Source organism: Globicephala melas, chromosome 3 (assembly GCF_963455315.2).
Source record: "Globicephala melas chromosome 3, mGloMel1.2, whole genome shotgun sequence".
NCBI lineage: Eukaryota > Metazoa > Chordata > Mammalia > Artiodactyla > Delphinidae > Globicephala > Globicephala melas.
The window spans coordinates 26,472,725-26,490,082 of NC_083316.1; the positions used below are offsets into that span (position 1 = coordinate 26,472,725).

Below are 17,358 nucleotides of genomic sequence, written 5' to 3' on the forward strand. Positions count from 1 at the left end.
AAACAGTATCTGTTAAATCAGCAACCTTAATTTTACACATGAAACTGACTGTTCGGAAGGAAATATTTGCTGTCTTTGTCATTTCTGCTGCTCACAATTTTTATTACTTTTTCTGTTCAGAAGAACAGTAGAAGGGTTATATTAAAAGAATGCCTGCCAAATAGATGGGAAGTTACTTCACACCACAGTGATGGCTGTCAGCAGGGAAAGAGAGAAGTTAACAAAAAAATTGTGATGTCACTTAGGCAAGCTTAAAAAAAAAACCTTCAACGAAGATGCCTTTGATATTCCTTTTTAAATAATCTAAACCTAAAATATAATTCAATATCATTATACATGTAAAGCATGCTTGTAACAAAGACACACGTCTTCCCTTTATCTGATCTCACAGCAGTAGTATTCTCAAATCAATACCTCCTCCACATAATCATGGCCCACCGGCTGCACATCACTCTGCAAAGCAGCAAGGGACGCAGGTGTGACTGGTTCTGACACTGTGTCTGGCTTTACTTCCGGGATCTGTACAGCAGTGACAGGAGTGCTTTTAGCACATTCGGTTCCTTTTAAGTCTTCTGTTTTATTTCCTGTTGATTGCAGCTTATTACCACCTAGAAGAGCATAAAAGAATTATAGTGATTTAAATTTTCTTTTTGTATAATGTACGGCTTGATACAACAAGAACTTCAGATAAAGTTCTGATCTTTTCTACCAATTGTCAAACTCCTGCCTGACACAGAGCAGGTCAGAAGTTTGAAAAGCCACGTAAACCACTTGGCTTTTTTATCTTATTAATTAAATACATGTCTGAATTTTCTTTCCCCTTCTCTACGTCCCAATATCCAGTGGTGCTCTCTGTCCCCACCATGGCTCTTATGGGATGGGATGGGGCACTGTCCTAAGTTCTAGTAATATAATAAGAATAAGACAGTGTGGCTGTCTTTGAGGTGCCAACAATTTAAGGGAATATATAAGTCATTAGAGTACAATGTGGCAAGTGCTGTTATAAGTATTAACAGTATTGTGGGAATGTAAAGGAAAGGAGCCACAACCCTTTAAACTGACCCAGTTAAGAATGGCTTTACCAAGGGTGTGACACTTGAGCTGGGCTTTGAAAGAAGAGCAATGAGTATGAACTGTCAGGCAGAAAAAAAGAGAATGATGTCTAAACAGAAACAGTGGTATGTACAAGAAAAGCACAAAAACATGGCGTTAAAAAGACTATGGGGCTTCCCTGGTGGCGCAGTGGTTGAGAGTCCGCCTGCCAATGCAGGGGACGCGGGTTTGTGCCCCGGTCCGGGAAGATCCCACATGCCGCGGAGCGGCTGGGCCCGTGAGCCATGGCCGCTGAGCCTGTGCTCCGCAACGGGAGAGGCCACAACAGTGAGAGGCCCGCATACCACAAAAAAACCCAAAAAACCAAGGCAGTGGCTCTGAAGAGGAAACAACACTTTTTGGAGAAATACTGTAGTGACAGAAACAAAAGGACTAGATAAACGACTGGAAGAGGCAATAAATAAGAAGAAATGATGTCAGTGAAGTTCTCCATGTGAAAAAGCAGCAGTTTATGAGATTATTTCATGGTACTCTTGTGATGAGATAAAAAGTTAGAATGAGACACTAGTAGGCATCAACAGAACCATACAGATAGTGACCAGTAAATACCTAAAATATGGCTCTAGAACTCAGGTGGGGGTTTTGAATTGGCCCAACTGAGTTTAAACTCACTGCATACACAGTGGAATAGATGAGACCACTCATGAATACTAGGTAAGTGAGATGAGGGCCAAAATCAGAATCTTAGGAACACCACCAGTTAATGAACATGAAGGCAGGAGAACCAATAAAGATACCCGAGGAAGAGGTGAGTGGACATGGAATAGAGACAGAGACATATCTTAAGCTTTAAGGTATAGCAGTCAACTGTGTCAAATGTTAGAGAGGTCAAAAGCATGAAACAGAAAACTGGCCACTCAATCAATCAGGCAAGTAGGTCTTTGGTGACTCCTGAAAGCAGTTTCAGAAAAGCACAGAGTCGAAACACTGTAAGAGACTGAGGACTGGATAGTAAGTAGAGAAAATAAGAATTAGGTTAGCAGCCTGAGAAATGGGAAAATATATACATATATTTTTTTAAGATTATGAAAGACACAGGTATACCTGCTGGCTGAAGAAAAGGGAACTGAAAAAATTTCAAGAAAAAAATACAGATATATGATTGAATAAGGTCCCAGGAAAGGAGAAGACTGATACAACAGCAAAAGTAGAAGGGTTAGTCCTGGAATGGAAGAGAAACATCACTTTAACAGAGTTAGAAGGAACACAGAGAATCTTCAGTACTTGCCAACAAAGTTTATTTTGGGTGTAGATGTTTTCTTGGCAGCCATATTTGCAGGCACTGCTGATACTTTAGCGTTGGCTGTGCTATTAAGAGACGAGTTTCCTGTAGTTGTAAGACCTTTCACTGAAGAAGTTGCAATTGATGAAGTATTCACAGTACAATTGCTTGCTGCAATGCTTGAAGGAGAGGCAGTTGGTTTTGAAGCAGACACGGCTGTTGAAGAAGTAGCTTGGCTAACAACGTTTGGTTCTGTTGAAGGAATGGGTTTGCCAAGTTTTGTGTGTAATTTAACCACCTACAAAATAAAAGCATATTTATTTGTCAGGAAACTCGGAGAATATAAAAGTTTTTAAAAAAGTTCGTCTAAAAGACACTATAAAATGAAAATCTTAACTATATTTTTCTTTTTTGTATTTTTTGTTATACATTTTTAGATAAAAACTTATTACTTTCAAAATAATCTCCGTGAAGCAGATATGGATACATATTCCATCTACCACCAGGTAAGGAAATGACTTGGCCACATGCTTACCAACCTAGTTGTAAGCATGACAAAAGGCAGAAAACAATCACATGACTCAATTTCCAGTTGGTGGAAAAAAACGATCTAGTTAAATTTAAAGAAAAAAGGTCTCCAGTCTTTCCTTCCTTAAGCAAAGAGTATTTGATGTCACCTTTATATACATGTAAGCAAGGTGTATAATGCACTCAAAGTTTTCAAATTTTGAAGCCACCTTTACTTTAAACCCCCCACTGAAAAAGGAGAAGAAAACAGAGTAAGACATAAGGGTGTGTGGGAAAAAAACACCTACTTTCTGATGCTTAGCACCACGAATGTGGGCAGCATACGCATCTGCTCCTGTACAAGACACATCGCAGAGCTCACAACGTAGCTGATTTTGAGTCCCACGAGTGGAGTTGTTGCTGCTGCTGGTATTCTGTGAGGCTTTCAATGCAGCTTCTTTTTTTTTATGTTTCTGCCCTTCTAAATGTTCTTTGTAAGTCTGTTTCAAACAAAAAGAATAAATTTTGCTTCACTAATTTTCTATCTGCATCATTTGAAATTATTCAATTCTCAAATCTCTAATACTCATTAAAAAATCAGCACTACACATTTTTTAAACGCAACTGAACAACAGCATGTGGTTTCCCTACATATATGATACATCAGTGGTTCTCTGTACCTTGTTTTCCAAGAATACATTTACCTAACACTTTCTTTTATTTTTCAAACACAGAATGCATTTTCACATAGGATCTATGTTAGAATCCATGCCACCCTAAACAAAAGCCTATTTAAAATATTTAACAGCCAAAATTTTATCTCTTTCGAAGGAAAAATAGTATTATTGTAATACTAGCCATCAAAATAGTGAAATTATACATTAAAAATTGTCTTCAGGGCTTCCCTGGTGGTGCAGTGGTTAAGAATCCACATGCTAATGCAGGGGACATGGGTTCGAGCCCTGGTCCGGGAAGATCCCACATGCTGCAGAGCAACTAAGCCCGTGCGCCACAACAACTGGGCCTGCGCTCTAGAGCCCACGAGCCACAACTACTGAGCCCGTGCGCCTAGAGCCTGTGCTCCGCAACAAGAGAAGCCACCGCAATGAGAAGCCCACGCACTGCAACCAAGAGTATCCCCTGCTCGCTACAACCAGAGAAAAGCCGGCACGCAGCAACAAAGACCCAATGCAGCCAAAAATAAAAAACAAAACAAAACAAAAAACCATTAAAAAAAAATCGTCTTCAATGCAGATGACTGAAGAAGGTAGCTTTATTAAAATGAGAGGAGGTCAATAAGGACTGCTGGGTAGTTTGTTTTTTCTTGAGTGGGGCTAGATAGTTACTCTTTCCTGTATTATTTAAAAAATTGTTTTAATACAGACATATGATTAGCATAAAATTATATATACAGCATAGAATCTCAGAGCTCGATGAGACTTTGGAGATTAACTAAAACAACAATTTTCTAAATTTTAAACAAGAGAATCCTTCCTCAAAATGAAATCTTGTGCACAAGTAAGGAAAGTTACTGTTTTTGAAACAAAAGAGGAAGGCATAAGACCTAGCCATCTGATTCTCCTCTCACTATCTGCGGCAGTCTAAAGTGGCTCTGTGAAGCAGTCTGAACCTCAATTATTTAGGACAAGTCCTTATTACAGAACTGAGGAAACAAAAGTCCAAAGAAGTTAAGGTCTCCAAGTTGCCCAGGGCCACAAGTTAGTTGCAGAGAGGACTGGAACCATGGTCCCTTATATACCAACTTATTCTCCCTCCTTATGTCTACACTAGACTCTAACTCACTCTACCTCACCACCTCAATGGTATTTTTCTCTAAGGCTCGTTAATCCCTTATGGCACTGCCTCTGACTTGCAGAAGTACCCTTGGCCTGTTCTTGTGTAACCATCCAGCTCCCCCAGATCAATGGTCAGCCTTATATATATACTCATTCTAAATGCTGCAATTAACCTATCACCCTACAGCCATGGTCTATCCTTTTACATGGTACCACATATTCAACAAGTCTCTTATGGTTTGCATTTGCCACTCTTAGCATCATTACCTTTAAAACAGTCACTACTGAGTAAGATACACTCCTCAAATCCTAAAACCAACATTCTTGTTCCAGTTCAGGTTTAATCTTGGGTTGCTGCAAACATTCCCCACCTGTCTCCTCTCCCCCAACCAAGTAATGACAATGAACCTGTTTCCTATCATACTGAAAATAGGAAAAAAGAAGGTTTTATGTTACTAGCCACATATATTAAAATATTCCCTAATTTGGTGTAACTCAGCAAATGCTGGTAACTGAAAATACCCTACAAATTCTGTTTTGAAAAGTAGACAGAACTAATCTAGTAAATTAAAAAGAAGGTACACAGGTTGGGCAAGGGTGGGAGTGGATATAACTGGAAGAAACTACTAAAGAGTCAAAATCTGATCTTTTCAAATACTATGCCTTTTGTCCACCAAACTGCTTATCAAAGTTTTATACGAAAACTAGATACCCTTAAATAAAGTATTAACAAATAAAGTTGGGAAGGGAGCTGAACTCACTAGATTTTATAAATAGACTCTTCCCTAAATCACTTATTTTAAGTTTACCAACAGGAAAAAAACCAAAAAACAAAAAACCCAACCACTGAAGACTCATGGTAAAGCATACAACATAAGTACCTGTGGTCCAGCACAGCTGATCTTACAAACATCACAATAGTGAATCTGGGGTGGTTTGGGAGGCTGTTTTGGTTTCAGTTGTTTATTTTGGAATGGTGCTTTTTTAGTGAAGGTGGTCCCTGTCCAAGCAGCTGTTGCAGCAGCTGCTGCCGCCGCCGCCGCCGCCTGCTTCTGTTGCTGCTGCTGTTGTTGGTAGTAGGAGGATGCAGCTGAATAGACGGCTGCTTCGTAACCTGAATAAGATGTACCTTACAGATAAAATCAAACAAAGGTTATATTACATAATTATAAAAGGCCAAGATAAATGCTGTGAATGTAAATCCAATAAATGCTGCTAATAAAGGTAGGTTTTCATGTGCCTATTTACAAAACCTGGGGAAAAAAAATCTCACTTATCTTCCTTTTAATGTAAGTCAACCAACATAGTATTTACGCAATACGTGCCAGGTGTCATGGAGATATGAAGTAAGAATAAGACTTGGACACTGCTTTCAAGAAGGCTTATAGTTCCGTTGGAGGGAAGTGATAGGCTTGATAAACTTATGTGATTATAGAACCTATTATTAGTATTTCCCCAAGCAGAATTCCTCTGAATAATTTGGGAAGTGCTGGATTTGAGGAAGAGTCTGAACTAGGATATTAGAAAGGAAAAAAGAAGGAAGTCATGAAAGTAAGATTTTACATGCTTGGTGGCTTAGAGGATAAAATATGTGAAAGAAGAGGAAAACACACAAAGATGACACCAAGATTCTGAATCCCAGGGACTGACTGATGGGTTGTGCAACCAATAAAAGCAAGGAGCTGATAGAAGCTGGTCTGGAGAGGCAAGGTGAATGAAGCTTAGCAGAAGTCCATAATATGGAGTTGGAGTTCAGATGAACATCTAGGACGACAAAGAAAAAATTTTGAAATAAAGAACCAAATACACTGGTTTTCATCTTCCAAAAGGTGAAAAAGCACTGAATTTTCTGGTTAAATGTATGGATTCTATCCATTTCCATTGTTCAAAGTCTTTGATGAGTAACACATTAGACTAGTTATTGATATAATATATACATGGTGTAATGTTATGATTATGTTATCACAAAACTGGAAAACTTACTGCTTCCTAAACTAAGATCTCTGGAAATTTGCTGGACTCCCTAATTATCATCCTTTCCCCTAAAGTGGAAATGAGTGGGCCAAGAGTTAAGGCTCAAGAGAGAGATTCCTAGTTGCCATGATGGCACAGGAGAACGACTTAAGGAAAACTGAACTTTTTGGTATCTCAAATGCAGGCTGCTATACTGAGGAGTAAAGACTTATGACACATTGACTCCAATATATATTACACACACAGGGGAGAAAATAAGAATTGGAAAGGTGAAGGTTAAGATGCATGGGAAATCAGAATCATAGGAATCTGAAAGCAGACAGATTGAGAGAGAGAGAGAGAGAGAGAGAGAGAGAGAGAGAGAGAAAGTAGTTGGGCAACTTTTATGAAAAACCTTCATAGACTTTTATGTCAGGTTATTGAATTATATAAATGCTTACGAAGATATACAGAAAGAAAATGTGGTAACGAAGAAAACACCTAAAAATGAAAGTAGAAAGAAGCAGGTAAACACATCAATAATAAGCATATGAACAGAGTTCTAAAAATTAGAAAACACTTGGTATAATTGGTTAAAAGAAAAATTCTATAAAAATCAATAAATTCTTTGTCAGTCCTACCAGTGGCCTCTATTACTGAAGTTTGTGATAAAAGAATATAATTAAGCTCAGCCAAATACTTGCACATTTATAGTCGGAAACATGTACAGTTTAAATTTCGCTCTTTAAACAACACCATAAAATTGTCTGATTTTTAAAATAACAAAGCTACTTGTGGATTATTACTGGTTAGGACCATAATTTCTATATAAAATCTTTATTAATATAAAATTTCCAAATGACTAGTTGTGTGTAGGAACTGTAAACATGCCACTTAAAATATAACTTCAGGAATTATGTATCAAGAAAATAAAAAGGAGAATAAGGGCAGCAGCATCCTACAATGCTGGATGACCAGGACTTCTAGGGGTTTTTTTTGTTCCTTTGGCAGCACCTCTCACGGCTTGCGGGATCTTAGTTCCCCAACCAGGGATTGAACCCAGGCCTACAGCAGTGAGAGCGCTGAGTACTAACCATTGGAAACGCCAGGGAATTCCCTAGGTTTAAAATTGAGAATTCACAATATGGGAGGCAGTGTTCCAGACACAGTGAAGTCTCACAACAGAACTATAAGTTAGGTATTGCAGGTATTACTATACTTACTTTAGAGATGAAAAAACTGAGGCTAAGAGATCATAAGGTCCTCTGTGTTATTTAAACAACAAAAATCACTAGGTTAAGCATAATATTTACAAAATAACCTTCATTTGTACACATGTAGTCTAAAACTAATAAAAAGGTAAGCTTAATTATAGCTTACTACTTAGCTTTTTAAAAAAAAAAAATCAAAGCATAAACTGAAAGGTAGGCTGAAGGTTCTGGAATTCTGCTAAGGAACACCTTTAAATCTCCTATACTAGGAAACAAACGTACATTTCTTATAAAGCACTATGGGAAAATAAATATAAGGATGTGTCTCTAAATTAAGTAAAAGCTCAATCTGGAAATGCTAAAACAGTTTCACTTAAAAAGCACCTTTATTATAAATACCTGTCAATTAGAAAGTTGCATAATTATAGCAGTTAAAATATAATTTTTAAAGGTATGGTATCAGAAACAAAAATTATCACTTCAACAGTAAATGCATCATACTACATGTCATCATTTCGTAGGTACCAATACTCTAGAACTCATTTTTAATGAGATAAGAAGAATAGCTGACTTAAGTTGTAGCTGATATAAAATTGCAGATACAGAATTCAGAAGCCCTAATAATGATCTCTCTGGATGGCAATTTCACATTGTGTATCACATGTTCCTTAAAAAGTGTATATACTCTGATGTAACAGTTCCAAATCTAGGAATTTATCCTAGGGAAACAACTGGCAAACACACAAATCTTTACATAAAAGGATGTTTACCTAGTGTCGTTTCTAGTTTTTCCTTAATATGAAACTAAGTGTCCCCAAAAAGAACCTTTAAAATGTGGTACATGCATACAATAAGACAGTATTAGTCATTAAAAACTATGTTTTTCTAAGCATAGATCTTGGTTTCTAAATACCAATGCCATGCAGAAACCAAGGCGCTCCTTTGTGAAATGGCTAATTGTGAGTCTAGGGCAGGAAAGGCTCAAAGTTTGTTGTGGTTTTGCATTTTATTTATTCCTTAATACACTGTCTTGTTCTGCGCAGGATTTAGGGTGATATGGGCAATTTCAGTTCTTATCTCTTGATGTTTTGTTGCATCTTGGCTGTTAGAAGCCTAGCTACTGAATTTTAAAAATATTTTTTTATTTCTCAGAGGTTTTTTATCTCTTACCCTATGTCAAATGCTATGCTGGATGCTAGGGATACAATGGTGAACCAGGCAGAATAACATCTTACTGTGCCAGAAAGGAAAGAAGTGCTCAAAGACAAATGATGCCAAATTCAAAAGACTCAGAGTTGGTTTGAAAAGGATCCCACTGGCCAAATTTGGGACACTGTGTGCCTCAGAAAGAAAAATGAAAGCAATGGATACTACACTGAATAAAAAAGGAGCCCACAGTAATACTAAAAAAGAAGGGGTGAGGGGACTCCTTTTTAGGGAAGAATGTCTAAGAATCCAAATCCTTTTACATTGATTCTTAGTAAAAGGATTTTGCATTCACCATTGGAGAACCTGATTCAGTTACTGAGATTTTCATAGGATCTAACACCTTAGAGAGAAAGGTAGTTGAGCAATAGGCCCACAGATTACTTGGTTAATTATAAAATGGAAAAAGGTAACTTTACAATGGAAAGATCTGGTAGTCACCACTTTAATCAGTGATTATACTTGGCACCATCAATAAGGAATAAACTGACATTTATTTTGTGCACCTGATGTGCTGAAATGTAATGCTCACATAGGTAGTTTAATTAACTAAAAAGCTGCCAGAATCTAAACATAAAAGCAATCAGGTAAATCTAGATTGTGGGATATTCTACAAGACTGGTCTGAACTCTTCAAAAACATCAAGGTCATGAAAGACAAGATAAAAACAGGGGTTATTCTACATTAAAGGAAACTGAAACTAACAACCAAATACAACCCATAATCCTTGACTGGACCCTAAATTTAAAACAAAGCACAAACACAAATACATTAACCACAGAGAAAGCCCAGCCATAAAAGACATTTGTGGACAACTGGAGAAAATTTATTAGATAATATCCATGTCCAATTCCTTATCTGAATTGTGGCTATATAAAAGAATGCCCCTATTCTTAGGAAATACATGTGGAAGAATTCTAGGCAAAGCACCATGTTGCCTGCAACTTATAAAACACTGCTGAACCATTTGAAAATATGTTTAAAGAGAGGCGAGATAAAGCAAATGTATTAAAATAATACTTGGTGAGTCTAGGTAAATGTTGTGCGGGCATTTGTTGTACTATAATATTTTTTCACTTTTCTGCAGAATTAAAATTTTCTAAAATTGGGGAAAAAACATGAAACCAAGGAATGGTATATTTCTATACTTAGAAAGAACATTCACAATGAGGAAAGGAGTTTACACTACAGTAGATACAAGACAAATTCATTTTTATAAAGAAACCATGTTTATATATGCATAGTCCCATGGAAGAAAGTCTAGAAGGACATGCACTAAAATGTTAATGGTAATTAATGTCTAGGGGTAGATGTCTAGTAATTTAATTTTTTCTCCTTTTTTAATCCATACTTTCAAGGTTTAAAATGATTTATTACTTACATAATAAAGCAGTAAATAAAAATAATTATCTTCATTCTGTGTAAGGTATATTCAAGCAACTGAGAGAGACAAACACTGAGACAGAGAAAAGATAGTGGGAGAAGGAGCACAGTCAAGAGAGAAACAAGGAGTAGGAAAGGATACTATCGTATTCCTTATTTTGTTAAAGCTAATGTGGATTTTTTTTTTAGTGTCCAAACAGATTTCATTGAAATAACTCCATTTACACTTATAACTAGCTAATCAGAGAAAGGCAGAAAAGTTGTAACTGGGCAATCCCGAATAACAACATCTCCTCATGCCAGTTCATTTCCACATGGCTGTCTTAATTAACTTATAAATGTGTTCCCATTGCTCCCCTTCTTGAGATCTCCTCTTTAGCACCCTGTCTGCCCACAGGATAAACACAGACACCACAGCAGACCCTACAAAACTTTCCACACTGACATTTCCAGCCTCAGCTCCTGATAGTTACCCCATGTATCCTGTATTCCAGCCACAGTAACTGTTGATCCCAAATACATCATGCCTGCCTGATTTCTATCCCTAGCACCAAGCACAGGATTTGACATAGGGTAAGAGATAAAAAAATCTCTAAAAAATAAAAAAATAGTTTAGAAATTCAGTAGCTAGGCTACCACAAAAACATCAAGAGGTAAGAAATTCAACGGCCTATGTCACCTTAAATCCTCCATGGAACAAGACAGCATATTAAGGAATAAATAAAATGCAAAACAACAACAAACCATGCAGTAATACAAGGCTAAGTGTCTTCAAAAAAGCCATGTGTGACTTTCATCACTGCAACACTACAAAGTACCTCAGCTGGAAATTAGGAAGAGCAGTGGGCACAGCAAGAAGGTTTTAGTAATTATTCTTCTCCAGGGAAAATATATGATTATTTAAGGAAAATAAATCTGCTCTGTCCTTCCAAGAGATGTGTTATATAACCATCATCTTATGGATGTTTATAAAGGCCCCCAATATTTTCAAGGTTACTTATTCCTGAGGATAAATATGAAGATATAGCTTCTTGAGAGCTGGAAAAAACAATATAAAGAATCTGTCAGTGGTTATTTCCTGAAGTTAACTTTGAACTTTCAAACTCATTTGGAAAAGTCAGACAGGAAATGACCCTGTAGAATACTAGGTGTTATTTTATCTAATTAATAAAAAACAAACCAAAAAAACCCTTACAACTTCGATTATGGTTCATTTGTCACATTATGCACATATATTTGTATTAACGCCTATCAATTAATCCAATTCTTGCTACTGGGAGTAAGATCATTCCATAGAAAATCAAGATAGTTTCTTGGTGAGTCTCTTTTTAATTTGGTTACTCATTTAAACACAGTTTATCAGCCTTACCAGAATAAGTAACTGCCGTGGTACTATAAGTAGCACTCTGGGTATAGGACGGCACCACAGTAGCTGCAGCTGCTACTGGCTGTACGGTGGAGGATACAGGATAAATGGAGAAAGTAGTGGTAGCTGGACTTGGTGTGGCTGGTTTTATGGCTGTCACTTGTCGAGTTTGCTGGGCTTGTGTATACTGAGTTGCACCTTGGCTATAACCTGCTTTAGGGGCTAAATTGGGAAAGAGACATCAGAAAATTAGAAGGGTGAACCACTATAGTTACTGTACCAGTATCCTAGAAAAAAAATGTAAACATCATTAACTGTAAATTTTATGTTAGCAATTTCTTCTTGATAAAATTCTTATCACCAACTTAATAAAATATAGCATCTGTATAAATTTACTATCCCTCCACATATGCTTTTTACATATTTCCAAAATGACATTGTTCAAAATTTCCAACTAAAACACCAGCACTATTTAAAACATGTTAGCAATAAACAAAGTTTTTAGAAAAGGGTGTGTGTGTGTATGTGTGTATTTGGGCTAGTCAGTCTACTTGAGAGTTATGCTTAATATTGGGAACAGAATAGAGAGAGCCTCAAAGTATAATTTAAGTCACAGTGAAGTTTTCAATGTTTAATTACATGGAACTTTTTCATATACTATTCATGGCATTTTACTGATTTTATCCATAGTGAACTTCAATCTAATTACAACCCACAAGGTGCTACTGACTTAATTCTTCAAATGTCAATAGCATGAGTCAGCTGTTCTTAAATGGCTACCATTAATGTCTCTGCTAAACTTTCCACTGCCCCTGAACATATTAAAACAAATGTATACTTTAAGAATCTATGAGACTTATTATCACTAAATTAATAATTAATCTGTTATTAATAATCAGTAAAGCATACAAATGTAATTTTCTGAGAAAGGCCCAAATATCAGGGGCCAAACTCATTTCATGCCTAGTTAAGTAAAAGTATTTGAAATAAATAGCACTTAAGAGTTTATAAAACTTTTCCTACACATAGCATGAAATTTGATCCACACAACATATAGAAGAGTACAACATTTTACCAAAAAACCCTGATGTCCAGGAGCTAAATGATTCACAGAAGTCACATGGTCAATGTCAGAGTTCAGACTACACCAAGGTCTTCTGACTCTTAGATCACTTTAGTACTCTTAAGCACAATCTATTTAACCTTGGTAACTAATCAGGAAGTTCATTATAGTTCACTGTACCCACAAATCATTAGAAAAGAGACGATAAGAAAAGTCAGGGTCATTATAATGCAAAATATTTTTAAACCACTTTTAAGGGACTCGTAAAATCAATCTTAGAACTAAAAGTACCCTAGAAAGATCTGAGTCAGGACTTCCCTGGTGGCACAGTGGTTAAGAATCCACCTGCTGGGCTTCCCTGGTGGCGCAGTGGTTGAGAGTCCACCTGCCGATGCAGGGGATGCGGGTTCATGCCCCGGTCCGGGAGGATCCCACTCGCCGCGGAGCGGCTGGGCCCGTGACGCGTGGCCGCTGGGCCTGCACGCCCGAAGCCTGTGCTCCACAACGGGAGAGGCCACAACAGTGAGAGGCCAGTGTACAGAAAAAAAAAAAAAAAAAAAAGAATCCACTTGCTAATGTAGGGTACATGGGTTTGAGCCCTGGGCTGGGAAGATCCCACATGCTGCGGAGCAACTGAGCCTGTGCACCACAACTACTGAGCCTGAGCTCTAGATCCCGTGAGCCACAACTACTGAGGCTGTGAGCCACAACTACTGAAGCCCATGCGCCTAGAGCCCACGTTCTGCAACAAGAGAAGCTACCACAATGAGAAACCTGTGCACCAAAACAAAGAGCAGCCCCCGCTCGCCACAACTAGAGAAAGCCCGTGCACAGCAACGAAGACCCAATGCAGCCAAAAAATAATAAAATAAAATAAATAGTAATAAAAAAGTATTACTCAAAAATAAATCAGGGCTTCCCTGGTGGCGCAGTGGTTGAGAGTCCGCCTGCTGATGCAGGGGACACAGGTTCGTGCCCCAGTCCGGGAAGATCCCACATGCCACGGAGCGGCTGGGCCCGTGAGCCATGGCCGCTGAGCCTGCGCGTCCGAAGCCTGTGCTCCGCAACGGGAGAGGCCACAACAGTGAGAGGTCCGCATACCGCAAAAAAAAAAAAAAAAAAAAAAAAAATTAAAGTAAAGGAGTTGCTATTTTTCAGAACTAAGAGAGCTTTGCTTTAAAAGTTCTCAATTAAATCTCTATGAAAAAAACCTATCTTTTAAAGACTACAAATATGTAGGCTTCTTTGCAAACAAAATACTTCCTGCATTCAAACCATTAATACATACTGTAATATCAATGGCTGGTAACGGAACCAACTGTCATTACAGATCAGAGAAAGATGAGTTAAAAGTATGGGTCCACAGGAATTCCCTGGCAGTTGGAGTGGTTAAGACTCCGAGCTTTCACTGCTGAGGGCCCGGATTCAATCCCCGGTTGGGGAACTATTAATCCCACAAGCTGCACGGCATGGCCAAAAAAAAAAGGGTCCACAAAATGGAAACCATACTAGGGCCTCCACTAGTTACAAAGGCAGTCAGCAGTTATGTCTGGGCATTTCAGACAACGAGAAGAAGGTGGCCAGAAGTTATTGCCACAACTTCTTTTGTACAGCTTATTTCAACAGGAAAAGAACTATAATCTGAAGAACAGATATGAAATACACTTTCAGGAAGGAAGGACATGATTATGAATTGCCTCCAAGATCTTCTCTCTTTGGGACTCAAAGGCATTCTTGTGGAGAAAGAGAAGGACATGGTTAGAACCTGCCCCTCAAGGTAATATAACACAATGAGTTTAGATGGATTCAAAAGCATATTTTCGTTAAAAAACACCTTGAATAATATGTTTCAATAGTGTACAATGAAAGGGCATATGTTAATAAAACCCACCTGTCTGATAGTAGGTCTCAGCAACAGAAGGCTGAGGCTGGGCGGCAGCAGCTACAGCAGCTGCAGTTGCTGTTGGTTGTTGGTAGTACTGCTTACTATCATAAGCTACAGCAGGAGCTGTGGATCTTACATATGAGTACGAGTCCTAAAGAAAGAGAATGAAAGAAAACCTTGCTATGAGTGAAGTGGCAGACGGAAAAAAACCTTCATCTTTACTATATTAAAAACGCAATAAAAGAAAACAAAAGCCTAAATATGTATGAACAGAGACAGAAGATTCAAATTCAATACAAAGGGCATTCATTTTGGACTTCATCAAATAAGGTCAAAACCATTTTAAGCAGTATGCTTAACTTTTACAATTAGAAAAATCATCAAAATTTTAAAATAAGCATTATTTTTTTAAAAAATTAATTTTATTAAAAAATTGCTTGGCGGATCTGCCTTAAAGATGGATGCCACAGTAAAGAACACCTGGGTGTTCTAAGCTTTGTGACTGTTCCAGCTTTCTTTTCATTCTTCCTTATTTACTACTATTCATTAACATAATGATGAGTAGGAGCTTCCAGGTGGAGGAAAGGGGAACAGAGGTTCCAAGGGAAAGGAACGCTAAATATAAATCTCCAAGGCAACGAAGATCACGGAGAGCTGGGTGAATTCTGGCACTGCATATAATGAGGAGAACTGGGGAGGTACACCTGATGTATGCAGGAGGAAAGGCAGAAAGATTTGGCAGGGCCCAGAAAATGATGGGCTTCATACATCCTATCAAAACCAATAAAATTTATTATATTCTGTCTCTGGACATAATGAAAACAATCACACATGTTAAAGTAATCCTGAGTTTAGTAACCTGCTAAATATTAATAGCAAATACTAATATTGCTGATTCATGTCAGTTTCTTAGTTAACAAAATAAATCCCCGTATTTTAGAAAGAATATTTAAAAACCAGGCAAAGTCCAGAAGGACCAAAGTTTAAAAAACAGATCCTAAAAGCAAACAAACAAAAAATGGGATAAAGGATTAGGGCCAAATTTAATTAAATAAGCAGGTAGTAATTTAGTGTCATATCAGACATAAAGAGAATTATATTACCATAAACAGACTTAGATCTTTATGTCCCTATAAACCTAACAAGAAGCAATTAGATGAATTAAGAGCAGGATCAATTTCTATTACAAACTAAGAAAGAACACCTTGAGGGAAGAATGTACATTTAGGCAATAGAATTTCCACCCTTGATAAGTTTCAAGAAGACACTATGTAATTTGTCCTATTCAGCTGAGGCTCATGGTTCTCAAAATAGGAGACACAGGGGTGTCCCAAGTGGATAAATAATGCCATAGTACCAACAAGAGGCAGAAGACCCTAAAATAAATAAATAAAAATTTTAAAGAAGGGGCAGAAGACCCTATATGTCTTAATTTTTCTCAAAAACTTGTAATGAAATTAAAATACTTAACCAGTAATTAATGTATCTTTTTTTTTTGGCCACGCCATGTGGCATGTGCAACCTTAGTTCCCTGACCAGGGATCGAACCTGCGCCCCCTGCAGTGGAAGCGCAGAATCTTAACCACTGGACTGCCAGGGAAGTCCCAATTACTATATTTTTTTAATTAAAGCAAACATATATATAGAGTGGAGTGCAATGCACTGGGGGATTATTAATATAAAATTCACTGCAAGGAAACTTAATGCTTGGAGTATACCCCCAAATTATAGGAATACACACTCACTTTTCTGTATCATTAGAGGTATATTTTGGAAGACCCAAATTTGAGAAGCATTGGCTTGGACATTACATTAAATACTGAAGCCGCTGAACCTATATGTTAAGGCTAATGAAAGTAGTTTTCTTACCTGGTAGTTTTGTGTAGTAGCTGGGGGCGGTGGTGGAGGTGCTTCTTGTTGCCTCTGTGTATAACCATAGTCAGTTGCTGTGTGTGCAGTGGGGTACCCTCCATATGCAGCAGCTGTTGCAGCAGCTGCAACAGCTACTGGAGCAGGCCTGGCAACTGCAACTGTGGCGGCTGCTGGTGCATAGGCAGCAGTAACTGTGTGAGCAGCTACTGGAGCCTGATGGACAGTGTAGCTAGCAACCGTAGTTGGATGAGAGTAGGCTACACCCGAAGCTGGCTGCTGGCTATATCGTGGAGTAGAAGAATAAACATAATACAATTTAATTTTTAAAATCTAGGAGTTTAATCAACTTAAATCAAAAGCACATTTCCCAATAATTTAATCATGGACTACAAAAGAACAGGTATTTGAGCTTAATAAACCACCTAACCAACACCCTATTTGTTATTGTTGCATAATTTTCATTCCTTAATCTGAATAAATTAGATGGTCACACATATGTTTCAGATCAAAGATCATATCACAAAGCAGGGAGGACAAACTGGGATAAGAAGTATTAGGAAGAAAGAAAAAACTGATCAACCTAGGAACTTAAAAAAGTATTTGTTATATGTATAGTTCTTTATTATGTACTATAGTTAAAAAAAATCTCTACAAGGAAATCATATCAAGAAAAATATTGTATTCTAACTCCAATTATGGAAAACATTTAAGGTAGAAACTATTACCGAGATGACTTAAATACTTCTGATGCTGTAAGGCAGTGGTTCTCCGCTAGGGGAGA

General features: G+C 37.6%; 1 protein-coding gene across 3 annotated transcripts in view; it reads right to left on the reverse strand.

Annotated features, from left to right (window-relative positions):
- The window catches only part of ZFR (zinc finger RNA binding protein), a 75,363-nt gene that overhangs the window by 40,097 nt on the left and 17,908 nt on the right, over positions 1-17,358 (reverse strand). For all 3 annotated transcript variants that reach the window (XR_011377314.1, XM_030843649.2, XM_070045131.1), the window contains 7 exons: positions 16,575-16,857; positions 14,712-14,856; positions 11,761-11,979; positions 5,520-5,767; positions 3,151-3,342; positions 2,342-2,633; positions 415-608 (listed from right to left, as the gene is read on the reverse strand). Coding sequence is in view for 2 of the 3 variants with exons in the window: in XM_030843649.2 (XP_030699509.1) it covers positions 415-608; positions 2,342-2,633; positions 3,151-3,342; positions 5,520-5,767; positions 11,761-11,979; positions 14,712-14,856; positions 16,575-16,857 (1,573 nt within the window). In the remaining variant the exon portion in view is untranslated. The remainder of the gene's footprint in view (positions 1-414; positions 609-2,341; positions 2,634-3,150; positions 3,343-5,519; positions 5,768-11,760; positions 11,980-14,711; positions 14,857-16,574; positions 16,858-17,358) is intronic.